The sequence below is a fragment of the Chionomys nivalis genome, chromosome 16 (genome assembly GCF_950005125.1).
Source record: "Chionomys nivalis chromosome 16, mChiNiv1.1, whole genome shotgun sequence".
Lineage (NCBI taxonomy): Eukaryota > Metazoa > Chordata > Mammalia > Rodentia > Cricetidae > Chionomys > Chionomys nivalis.
Genome location: NC_080101.1, coordinates 43,143,929 through 43,157,115, shown reverse-complemented (window position 1 = coordinate 43,157,115; position 13,187 = coordinate 43,143,929). Strand labels below are relative to the sequence as shown.

The 13,187-nt window shown below is 41.6% G+C and overlaps 1 protein-coding gene across 3 annotated transcripts in view; it reads left to right on the top strand.

Moving 5' to 3' along the window:
* The first annotated feature begins 1,793 nt into the window (after positions 1–1,793).
* The window catches only part of Usp45 (ubiquitin specific peptidase 45), a 64,220-nt gene continuing 52,826 nt past the window's right edge, over positions 1,794–13,187 (top strand). For 2 of the 3 annotated variants that reach the window (XM_057790891.1, XM_057790893.1), the window contains exons 1-5: positions 1,794–1,833; positions 5,559–5,668; positions 9,537–9,709; positions 11,560–11,663; positions 12,841–12,941. In XM_057790891.1, the coding sequence (XP_057646874.1) occupies positions 5,569–5,668; positions 9,537–9,709; positions 11,560–11,663; positions 12,841–12,941 (478 nt within the window). In that variant the 5' untranslated portion in view covers positions 1,794–1,833; positions 5,559–5,568. The remainder of the gene's footprint in view (positions 1,834–5,558; positions 5,669–9,536; positions 9,710–11,559; positions 11,664–12,840; positions 12,942–13,187) is intronic. The other variant, XM_057790892.1, reaches the window with a different exon arrangement.

The following is a 13,187-nucleotide window of genomic DNA, read 5'->3' as shown; positions in this document are numbered from 1 at the left end:
TGTTCACAAACAAGCGAGCATCCATGTGTTCATTTCTCTCTGCTTGTGACTTGGTGTTTTATTAGAAATAAGTTCAGAGTCCCAAAGAAAGAGACCACCTTTCCAACCTTACTCTCGAAAAGAGGGCATTCTTGCAAAATTGAACAAAGACAGGAAGTACCCTTGGTTTTTATTCAACTTTGAATGAGGATTGCAGTCTCTGGAGATTAGACTAAAAGCATATCCGTTAGATAGCAAGGTTGCTGAATGAAACGGGGGTAGTAAAGAAACCAAACTAGCTACTCCAGGGTGAAAAGGGAAAAGGTATTTTCCAAACTGCAAGGCTGTCTCCTAGAAAAGCAAGGAAAAGCGACAGGGGAAAGATTTCCAGTGTTAAACAGGAATACGATGCTCGTGAGCTGGGGAGGGGCTTGTGAGCAGGGACTGAGGGAGCCAACAGGCTAGCATTGACCTTGACAAGTTAATAGGTACCTTTGTCATCTGTTAATTGAAGAGCCACTTGTTCCTCTTGCCAGAGATGAGAATGACTCCCCTTTTTAGCAAACAAGCACTTTCTTCAAGCCGCTGAGGGAATGGTGACCTTTGTCTAAACGCCAGATGTGGAAAAAGCAATTTCTTGGCGGACCAGACAGTAGCCATGGGACTTCATTAATTGTAAGAGAAATTTTAATATTCAGTGATTAATTGCAGAATTCTTAAATTTCTTTTTATTAAGAAGAGAATCTAAATTTTCATGTTTAAATTCAGCCCTTCTCTGTCTAACTGTAAAGTGAGTCTTAAAATATGATATTTTAAAAAGGTCCTATTCTGATGCAATTTAGTTGCAAATACTTTAGATTTGCTCTTACCTTTTCATCTTCCATTTCAAATTCAACATTAACATACGAAACTTTGTATTTATACAGACAATTTTGACTTTGAAATTATATCACAATGCAAACTGTTTTACCTCATGCAACATTTTTTTTTTCATCCTGGAAGAGAATCTCTCTCTCTCTTTTTTTTTTTTTCTTTTTTTGGTTTTTCGAGACAGGGTTTCTCTGTAGCTTTGGAGCCTGTCCTGGAACTCCGTTTGTAGACCAGGCTGGCCTCGAACTCACAGAGATCCGCCTGTCTCTGCCTTCCGAGTGCTGGGATTAAAGACGTACGCCACCACTGCCCGGCTCTGGAAGAGAATCTCTTAAAAGGTAATTATGCCTCCCCACACCTAGCACCTTGACCTGCATATTTGTATTCCATTGTATTTGTCCAATTCACGGTTTCTATAAACACAATGTAAATGAATAGCTAGCCCCTTTGGCAAGTTTTCCCATAGAAACGGATTAGAATTTTTAAGTTAACCAGCAGTCAGCTTTTGGCTCTTAGTTACAATCTTTTAACGGTGTAGAGAAGGCACGCAGGGTTGGCTAGAGGTGTCTCTGCTGAAGACTAGATTTAGACATTGCTTTTTTTACAGTTATTGAAACACTTATCTAATTCTTTAGAGTTCCCAGAACGGTGATGAGACACTGGAGGCTGTTCCAAACGGTGCTCAGCGAGACAGGCCTGAAGGACCAGAGCAGCTCACCCAAGCCAGCACCTGAACCTAGCTAGGCCTGTGGCTGGCATTGTACCAGCCGGCTGCAGGGAGTCACCCCCTCATTACACCTACACCTACTCCAGTTCACTCAGACCTCCTCGCTGCGCGAAGGACAACCGGGATCAGAGCCTCAGAACCTAGACTCAAAGACCCGCCCCTGGCTCCACCCAGGACGCAGGCCCCGCCTTCTCCGAGGTGCCTGTCGCGCAGGCGCAGAAGCTCCTGTGTGTGGAAGCTGCGGCCCGGCGGGCGGGGTGAGTCGGGGCCCAGGCTTTGGGGTCACTGCAATCCTTGTGCCTTCGCTGTGTTTTCGCTTGAGCGGCGAGGCTTCCTTGTAGGTGGACCAGCCTAGGAAAAGAGGTTTCCCGCGTGCCCTCACGTTCACATTCGCAGGGGCGCCGGGCGGCTACCGGGCCGAGTCCTGGTGGCTGCGGAAAGAGCCGGGGTCGGGGAGGGAGCCAGGCCAAGTTCAGTCTTCTCGCTGACGCGGGATCTCTTGTCCCCTAGCATTCCACTCTGCTAACTTGGAGTGCATCAGTGGCCTGAGGAAGAGAGCCTAACTATGGCTTTCTGGCTACACCGAATATTAGGTTAGGGTCGTTCCTACCTGAGTCCACTTCTGGCTCCCGGACTTCTGCAAGTCACTTTACCTCCATCCAGTTTCAAGTGTCAAAGGAGGAGGATGATAGTGATGATAAGAGTAGTTGGGAGAAGGTTCTTGAGTGTTTTGAGCCCGGGTATCTAAAAGGAAAATGTTTACGTTTCCTCTTCTCATGCTGGAGAATAGCAGCCCAAAACTTAAAAGAACAGTATTTGGACATGGGTTGCTTGTAGCTAGTTGAAAAGCAAAATATTAAATATGCTAGCTGTTTATCCTGTGTTAGACAAAATGCAGGTGCCAAGTACTGTTTAAGTTAAAACCTGAAGCTGATGGTTCGGCCAGTAAAGGCTTTGACTGCCAAGCCTGGTGGTTGAGTCTCCAGGACCCACGTGGTGAAAGAGAGATCTTCAGGGATGCAAAGCGAAACACATGAACACATGTACATGCGGACATCCTCACACACAAAATACATAAATAGATTTTTTGAAAAAGCTGTAGCATTTGATGTTTAGAAAACGACACGAAATAACAAAATAGCCAGAACATATTTATGATGAAGAGTTAACAATCAGGCCTGAGGCTTCTGTCCTAGGTCCGGTCTCCCTGCAACCATGGCAACCTTGTTTGGCACCTGGAAACCTGGAGTTTGGGAGTGTTCTAATGTAGTAGCAAATTTTCTATGCCTAACGTTATATTTTATGCCAAAATTGCCGTACAGATCCCAGGCTTCTGTTATCTAATGGGTTCGTTCCCCTGAGCTCAAATTTATAGCTGCTTGTTCCTCGTGAGGAGGAGAGGGAGAGAGCTTGTCGAAGTTATGGTAAAGCTCCCCTGTCCATTCTAATTACGTGTATGTTCAAATGCTCTCTGAAATGTCCATGAGTACAACCTATAGCCGTGTGCTGACACCTTTGAGTCCTTCTGCTGGCACCTCAGTTCCAGACACAGTTTTGATAATGGAAAATTCATAGGTGCAGGTTTGTAAATTTAAAGGTAGAAAGAGCAGATTTGCCATCTCATTGTGGGGAAGTAGGAGAGTGGGCCATTCAGGAGATTGAAAAGGGTTTGAAATGGGTAAGTTTCCAGCAGTTGTACAGAGAGGTGTGGTGGATAAGGGTGGGCCCAGTGTGCATGAGAAAATGAGGACTTCGTGTTCTTCTAGAATTGACTTCTGCTAAAATGGGTAATAGTAGTGTTGCTTGCCTGAAGTTCAGTGTGACCATGTTTTATTTTTTTTTTTTAATTTTTTTTATTTTTTTGATTTTTTGAGACAGGGTTTCTCTGTGGTTTTGGAGCCTGTCCTGGAACTAGCTCTTGTAGACCCCATGTTTTCTTTAAATGCAGAAAAATATCCAGTTAGGGCATTTATTGAAGATTGGTTTTTTTAATTGTTTTTATTGAGCTATACATTTTTGTTTGCACCATGTGATTTTCTTTAGTCTGCCAATATGAGTTTCAGGCAAGGCTTTAAGAACCAGCTCTGTGTTAGAATCTTTCCCCCTTACCCTGCTCTGCTGTAGGAAGCCTTTGTTGAGATGTGTTAATAAGACACCTGCATATACCACCCTCCACACATACCCTTTTTTAAAAAGTCGTATAGGAAAGCAGTATTAAAAAGGAATAAAGAACTGTAACATATGAAGTACGAATAATGATTGAATCTTCATCCACGAATCCCCTGTTGCATGTACTTGAATCAGAAAAGGAAATCAGAATATGTTAGGTTAAAAGACATTAGGAAAACTTTTCCTACATATGATAACATATGATAGTGGTGTCATGTAGGAGACTTCTTTATTTTAAAACACTATGCTTAAGTATTTAAGGACAAATTTTCATTATTTCTACAACTTATTTTCAGATACTTATCAAAAATAATCACATATATATTGTGTTGGAGATATGGCACAGTGCTTAAGAGAATGTATTACTCATGAGGAAGACCAGAGCTTGGTTTCCAGCACCCACACTGGGCAACTCAAAATTGCCTGGAACTCCATGCAGGGGATCCGATGCCTTCTGCCCTTTGCAGACCTCTGTATCAACATGCATATACCCATAGGCATACTCATTCTTTAACATTTTTTAAATTGTATGTTTCTACCCGGGTGAGATGGTGCACACTCTTAATCCCAGTACCCTTGGAGGCTGAGGCAGGAGGATATCTGAGTTTAGTGCCAGCCGGGTCTACGGAGTTGAATTCTAGGACAGCCAAAGCTACACAGAGAAATCATGTACTGAAAAACAAAACAGCAACAACAAAAGCTGTATGTTTCTATTACTGATATTTAGAGAAAACAAATATAGCAAAATGGTAATACATGTATAATCTAGACACTGAGAACTCATGATATGGTTCTTTTAACTTTTGTAGATTAAAAAAATTTTCATAATGAGAACTTGGAGAGAAAATATGGCAGCTTTTAGTAGGAATTAATCTTTCTGTCAATAGTCCACTAGGTAGTGCAGCCACTGGGGCTCCTGACTACTAGGTTTACAGTTTCCCTCCCTGGCCTACTGTCAGCTGCCACTGTCAGCACTGATGACAGGGTAAGGAAAGAGCCCAGTATAAGAAGCTCTATGTATTTCCTTGATGAAAAATTCCCTCTGACACGTCATGGATACAGGAATGTGGGGGTCTAGTCTTAGTTCAGGGAAAAAAATTACTGTCCACTGAGTGTCTTAACAACAAACATTAGTTAGTGCTGAAGGCTGGCAAGCCCAAGGTGCTGGCAGATAGGGTCTATCCTTGGTACAGCAAGGGTAGTGTAGACTTCAATTTTATTTTTGTTTTGTTGGCTTTTTTGGGGGGGTGGGGTGGGGGGGTTTGAGACAGGGTTTCTCTGTGGCTTTGGAGCCTGTCCTGGAACTAGCTCTGTAGACCAGGCTGGTCTCGAACTCACAGAGATCCGCCTGCCTCTGCCTCCCAAGTGCTGGGATTAAAGGCGTGGGCCACCATCGCCTGGCCTAGACTTCAATTTTAAAGAGATCTATTTATCTTGCCTTTCTTCTTGCTACCGCACATAAATGTAAGGTTCACGCTCTCACCTGCTCTTGTTCGGGATCATCTGTGAGTACTATCACATTGTGGATGAGATTTCAGCAGTCTATAACAGAGTAGTTGGAATGTGTGATTTATGTATTGGCCTTTTTGTGGGTGTTGCAGTCCTGGGTCTGGGGCCCAGTGTTTCCTGCATGCTCTACTACTGAGCTGTACTCTCAGGCCTCTGTATTAGTTTAAAGACTTATTTAACCCGATTTGTTTAGCTTGTTTATTTTTTCCTCTGTTGATTTATACACCAGTCAAGTTTGAATATGTATTAAATACATGAAAATTTAATTTTAAAAATTATTGTTATGTTTCTTTAAACTTTTCAGTAGATAACAGATGCGGGTAAAAGATCCATCAAAAGACTTACCGGAGAAAGGCAAAAGGAATAAGCGACCATTGCTACCTCATGACGAAGATTCTTCAGATGACATTGCTGGTAAATTGTGATCTCTGGTGTCTCAGAGAGAGGGTGGGGTTCTTTAGTAGATGCTTCAGTGCTGTCCCCATCATGGTCTTGACCTCTTTGCTCGTATCCTCACTCCTCCCACCCTTGGCTGAACTTGGGGAGCTCAGCCCAGTGCTCCACTGCCATCCACTTATTTCTAAGGTTACCAGTGATTTCAGTTTTTTTTTTTTTAATATTTATTTATTTATTATGCATACAATATTTGGTTTGTGTGTATGCCTGCAGACCAGAAGAGGGCACCAGACCCCATTACAGATGGTTGTGAGCCACCATGTGGTTGCTGGGAATTGAACTCAGGACCTTTGGAGGAGGAAGCAATGCTCTTAACCTCTGAGCCATCTCTCCAGCCCTAGTGATTTCAGTTTTACAATGAATGGCAGCATCAGAAAAATTGTGTTATCCTGGTCAGAACCCATCCCATGGATTGTGGAGAAGATTTATAGAATGGAATGACTTTTCACCTCAGAATTTTTTTTTTAAATATTTATTTATTTATTATGTATACAATATTCTTTCTGCATGTATGCCTGAAAGCCAGAAGAGGGCACCAGACCTCATTACAGATGGTTGTGAGCCACCATGTGGTTGCTGGGAATTGAACTCAGGACCTTTGGAAGAACAGACAATGCTCTTAACCGCTGAGCCATCTCTCCAGCCCTTCACCTCAGAATTTTAAACTAAAGATCATATAAAGTAATGATGTTTTTGTAAGCTGTTGCTCTGGCTGGCCCGTCACTCATCAGCTTTTCCCCGAATGTTCCTTCCTTTAATGACACGGGTCCTTGCTATTTGAATCTATATCAGAATTCCTCTTTTGTCTTGTTTTGTTTTTTACTTTTTGAGCCATGGTCTCTAGCCCTGGCTAGCTCAAACTCACTCTGTCGCTGAGGGTAATTTGGAACATCTTATGCTTCCACCTCCCGAGTGCTTGGATTATAGACCTATGCAACTGTACCTTATTATAGGGTAGTAGGGTTCAAACCTGGGGCCTTTGTGCATGCTAGGCAAGCATTCAACTGAGCTGCATTCCTACCCTTCCAGAACTAGTCTTTCATGTCTGATTTTGTGGTTTGCCCTTGATGTAAAATTAGGAATTTTAGTGCTTTACCTACTGCATTCTAAATACCTAGTGAGGAATGACATTCATTCCTGAGTAGAGTTAATGCATAGCTAACAGCACAACTAACCTTTCTAGTTAATTTCTAGATGGTTGTGGCTTTGTGAATGTAGAATGTGGTTTTGATGTGGATATCTGAGGTAGAGAAATTAAAGTGTCCAGGTATTTGGGGACAATGTAAGTATTAACTGGGCCCTTGGGATGAGAATATAATTATTTGAAGACTTAGTACTTGTGCTTTGTTTTAGCCAATTGTCTCCAATACAGTGGAAGTTTTTATTTATTTGTTTAAGATTTCTGCCTCCTCCCCGCCACCGCCTGCCATTTCCCTCCCCCTCCCCCTGTGGAAGCTTTTATAAATGATATTTAGGGACCAGACAAAAAATTTATCATGTGTGAATATTCATAAGAAGAATTGTGGGGGCTGGAGTGATGACCCTGATGACATCTTGACCAGATGACTGGTCAAGAGCACTTGCTGCTCTTCCAGAGGTCCTGAGTTCAATTCTCAGCAACCACATAGTGGCTCACAGCCATATATAATGGGATCTGATGCCCTACTTTGGCATGCAGGCATACATGCAGACAAAGCACTCATACCTAAAAAAAATTATAAATAAATATTTTTTTAAAAAAATTCTGAAGCTGGTGATGCTGGCTCACACCTTTAATCCCAGCATTTGGGAGACAGAGGCAGGCAGATCTCTGATTTTTTTTTTTTGGTTTTTCGAGACAGGGTTTCTCTGTGGCTTTGGAGCCTGTCCTGGAACTAGCTCTGTAGACCAGGCTGGTCTCGAACTCACAGAGATCCGCCTGCCTCTGCCTCCCGAGTGCTGGGATTAAAGGCGTGCGCCACCATCGCCCGGCCAGATCTCTGATTTTGAAGCCACCTTGGTCTACAGTTCCAGGAGAGACCTACACAGAGAAACCCTGTCTTGAAAAGCCAAAAAAAAAAAAAAGAACAAAACAAACAAATAAAAAAAAAACGTGGTTTCTGTAAATTATGTCATCATTTGTTTTTCTTTATCCTAACAATGATGAAAATAGCAATATAGCAAAACTAATACATATAAAAAGATTTGATGTATCTTTTTATTTTACTTACTTATTGGTACTAGCATATGAACCCAGAGCTAAGCACTAACTCGACCTCTGAGCTACACTCCTAGTCTAAATACGTGTCTTCCTGCTCTCTCTTGCAGTAGTCGGAATGACCACATGGATACACTTTAAGATAATTTTTATTATTTTTATTTATATGTGTGTGTATTGGTGTCAGTGAATGTCATATGTGTATGGGTGCCTGTAGAGGCTAGAAAAAAGTGTTGTGTCCCTTAGAACTGGAATTACAGGATGCTGGGAGCTTTCTGATGTGGATGCTGAACTCCAGTTTTATGGAAGAACAGGAACTGCTTAATGAACAGAAAAGACATTCAAAGTGCTTGATACGTTATAGCTGTTCAGGAAACAGTCCTTTAAAAATACTCTTTGTTTCCCGAGGGAGTCTCACAATGTATCTCTGGCTGTCCTAGAACTCATTATGTAGACCAGGCTGACCTCCAGTTCACAGAGATGTGCCTCCCTCTGCTTCCAGAGTGCTGAAATTAAAGGTGTAGTGGGACACCACACCTGGCTTAGTAAATACTGATCTTAATTATATTTCTAGTTTTGAACTAATTTTAGATTGACATGAAGGTCTAAAGAAATGTATAAAGGTCTCATTTAACCTTCACTTGACCTTTCCTAATGTTAGCATCTGACATTGCTATAATACAGTATCAGAATTGATGAAACCACCCTTAACTTATTGGCTATCACCAGAGTTACATACACTTTGTATGTGTGTTGTATGTTTGCATTTTTATTGATTGTAGGTTTTTTTTTTTTTTTTTTTCGAGACAGGGTTTCTCTGTGGTTTTGGAGCCTGTCTTGGAACTAGCTCTTGTAGACCAGGCTGGTCTCGAACTCCCAGAGATCCGCCTGCCTCTCCCGAGTGCTGGGATTAAAGGCGTGCGCCACCACCGCCCGGCCTTGATTGTAGTTTTGTATACGTCAGTAAGCCGTGCTTATCACCATCTTGTATGTTACCTGTTTATATTCATACCCCTGTCTTCACCCATAGCTTGTAGCAACCACTAATCTCTTCTGTAATTACTCTATTTCAAGAATGTTATGTATGTGCCTTTGCGGAATTATATATCTTTATGAGTTACTTTGTTTTTGAATTCATGCTTTTTCTTCAGTATCACTTTAATGATACAGACTTTCCCTTACTGCCCTGGTTTGCTTTCTGTGCCATGATAAACACTAGGACCAGAAGCAACTTGAGGAGGCGAGGGTTCATTTCAGTTTATAGTTTGTAGTTTGTAATCTGTCATAAGGGAGGTCAGAGCAGGAACATGGAAGCAGGAACTAAAGCAGAGGCCATGGAGAACACTGCATACTGCCTTGTTCCCTGTGGCTTGCTCAGCTTGCATTCTTAAACATCTTAGGACCACCGGCCCAGAGCTGGCACTGACCATATGGACTGGGCATTCTCACATCAATCATTAATCAAGAAAATGCCTACAGACCAATCTGGTGGAGGCAGCATCTCAGTTGAGGTTCTGTCTTTCCAGATGATTCCAGCTTGTATCAAGATAACAAACTAGCCAGCACTCTTGCTACTGGCAGAGCTTTCGCCTAGCAGAGAAAACGTCTCACGTTGCCCATCTCATTCAGTAGGTTTAACGTGCCAGCACATCAGTTATGCTGTCAGTGTGAACCATGTGAAGAAGGCAGTGGCTGAGAACCTATGGGCAGTTTGTGCAGAGTGTCTGAAAGAGAGAAGATTCAGTGATGGACAGCCAGTGCTTCCTTCCGATGTCTGGCTGTGCCTCAAGTGTGGTTTTCAGGTAAGAAAGGTGTTATTTATATGTGTGCCTTCTATTATTTGTTAAATGCTTACTGTGAGTTGAACGTCTGATGATTTAGGCCTTAAAATAGATTCATTTCATATTTATATTGTCATGCCAAGATAGACTTAGAAATGTTTAAGATTAAATAAATATATGCTATATTTAGAAGGTAATCACGTGTAGTTCATAAATAGTTTGAAAAGGAATCTAACACACTTGTTCTTTTTTCTGAACTTCTTTTTTTGCAAATGCTATTTATTATACTACCATAGAAAATGTCAAAATTAACTTCAAATTGTACATTTTAGCATGTTGGACCTTTTCCCCCCCTTAAATTTAGGAAATGAATTCAACCTTTTGAATTCCTTTATCCATTCCTTTTTAACTTTTTTTTTATTAACTTACTGTGTGTGTGTGTGTATGTATGTGTATGTGTGTGTGTATGTATGTGTGCATGTGTGCATGTGTGTATGGGTGTGTGCGTGTGTGTGTATGTGTGTGCATGTGTGTGTATGTGTGTGTGTGCATGCATGCATGTGTGCATGTGTGTATGTGTGTGTGTGCACGCGCTTGTGTGTATGTGTGTGTGCGTGTACGTGTGTGTGTGCGTGTATGTGTGTGCATGCATGTATGTGTGCATGTGTGTATGTATATGTGTGTGTGCACGTGCGTGTGTGTATGTGTGCGTGCATGCCACGACACATCTGTGGATCTCAGAGGACAGCTTACTAGAGTCAGTTCTCCAGTTACCCCCGTGTGTGACCCAGGGACCAAATTCAGATGGGCAGGGTTGGCAGCAGGTACCTTTATTCATGGTCCATCTCACCAGCCCTAATGATGGAATTTTCCACTGAAATAAAAGGTTGTAGAGCATGCCTTTAATCCCTGTAATCCGGAGACAGAGGCAGGTAGATATCTGAGTTCCAGGTCCATAGCACAGCCAGGGCTATGCAGAGACACCCTGTCTCAAATAAAATAAAATAATAAAATAGCCAGGCAGTGGTGGCACACGCCTTTTTTAATCCCAGCATTTGGGAGTTAGAGGCAGACCAGGTGGATCTCTGTGAGTTCGAGATCAGCCTGGTCTACAATGTGAGTTCCAGGACAGCCAGGGCTGTTACACAGAGAAACCTTGTCTCAATAAACTAATAAGTAAGTAAATAAATAAATAAATACAGAAATTTAGTTACTTTAGAGCTAGTGATTAATTCAAGAGAAAGAAACTCTCAAAGTCAAGCCTTCTTTTTATTTATTTATTTATTTTTTTTACTATATTGTCTCCAGCTTCCTAGCTTCAGAGACTGGAGATGCTTCAGGCATTATATGTCACACGGCAGTCTGCTAAGCTCATAAGGAAGGAACAGTAAATTCCTTTCTTTCTGCAGATATGCAATGACTTCCTAGACTCTAATACTCATTAGAGTATTACCCATTCCGTGTAATTCTCATTCCTTTTCTTATCTAGTGAGGGATTTTTACCACACTGGCCCTGTTTCCATGTTTAGTGGCCTTGGGGTGAAGGAGTGGGAAATATGTATTTGGGGTGGGCACCCCTGGGCTAGCAGGATGCTCAGTGTCCCACAGTATATAATATACAGGACAGCAAATGCATGTATTCCTAAATGACAAAGAAATAAATCCCCTGTGGTTATTGTAAGTAAATACATAATAAGCAGTAAGTTATCTACTTTACAAATAATGAAATTTGGTAAAAATTTTATCGCTCTTTGAAACTGTTCCCTCTTGTTTGAAACCAAACCAGTGCTAAAGTACAATTTAAGATTTGCTCAGTTTGAAAGAAAGGTGTGTGTGTGTGAATCATACATGTAACATTTGTTCATCTTCAGGGATGTGGTAGAAATTCCGAAAGCCAGCACTCACTGAGGCACTTCAAGAGCTCTGGGACCGAGTCCCATTGTGTTGTCATTAACCTGAGTACGTGGATCATATGGTAAGTTAACTTTTGCTAACACTTTATCTGGAAAAAATGCTGAGCTTTACAAGGCAAAATAACAACGTATCAAATGTATACGGTTTTTCTCTTGTACATAATCTGTGGGATAACTTAAGAAAAATAACTTTACTTACAAACATAAAGCTTAAATTAAAAAAAAAAATCTTACCTTTCACATTTTCTTTGTACCATAAAAAAAGTCTGTCTGTCTGGTTGAATTTTTTTGTAAGGAACTAATGCCGAATTCCAGCATCCTAAGAGAGGAAGGTACTTTAAGCACTCAGGTGGGTCAGGGATTCTCTCACTTTCACAGTGATGTTTTTAAAATATTATTGGAACCAAGTATGGCGCTGTTCAACTGTAATCACAGCGCTGGGCAAAAACAGACAGGTGATTTTGAGTTCCAGGCCAGCATCCACAGTGGCCTTAACTCCAGTCCCAGGGTATCTGATGTCCTCTTCTAACCTCTGTGGGTACTGCGTGCGTATGGTGAACAGACATGGGTCAGGCAAATACTCACACACACGAATTAAAAATAAAGAAGACTTAAAACAGAAACCGAAACCAGGAATCCTGATGCACACATTTAGTCCCAGCATTTGGAAGGCAGGGGCAGGTGGATCTCTCTGAGTTACAGGCTAGCCTAGTCTATGTTTCAAGTTCTAGGACAGCAAACACTAAATAGAGAGACCCTCCCTTTGTTGTTGTTTTGTCTTGTTTTTTGAGACAAGGTGTATCTACATAGTCCTGACTGTTCTGGAACTCAACCAGATTGGCTTCAGCTCACATAAATCTGCTTGCTTCTGCCTCCTGTGTACTGGATACTGCCTCAAACAAAAAACAAACAAACAAAAAGCTGCACCAGTACACCTCCCATACACACACACACACACACACACACACACACACACACACACACGAATTGGTCTGTATAACTGCTCCTCCTGAAACCTTGTAACATTCTGTTACATTCAAGACAAACTGCAAAACTTGACTTGAGCTGTGAGGATCTGTGGGAACCGTCCCTTGCTTATTTGCCCAGGCTTACTTGCCCACCTTCCCCATTGAGTTCCCTGTTTCTATTCAGTTTAAAGTCAGAATTGTTAAGTACATACCTTATATGTAACGATTGAAGGTGCTATCATAATATTGACTTGCATTTTATATTTTTCAGGTGTTATGAATGTAACGAAAAATTATCGACACAGTGTAACAAGAAGGTTTTGGCTCAGATAGTTGACTTTCTCCAGAAACATGTTTCTAAAACACAAACAGGTAACTTAAGCAATTTGCTAAAGCAATTTGGATTAAAATATGGCTCATACTTTACATAAAGAGTTCCTGAAGAACACCTTTGACCCCTGCACTCAGGAGGCAGAGGCAGGCAGGTCTCTGTGCATTCAAGGCCATCCCAGTCTATGTAGGGTGTTCCATGTTAACCAGGGCTCTGTATGGAGAACCTACCTCAGATACAAAACAAATCACATCTTTGATTTCACTAGACTTTTCTCAGTTGTAGTT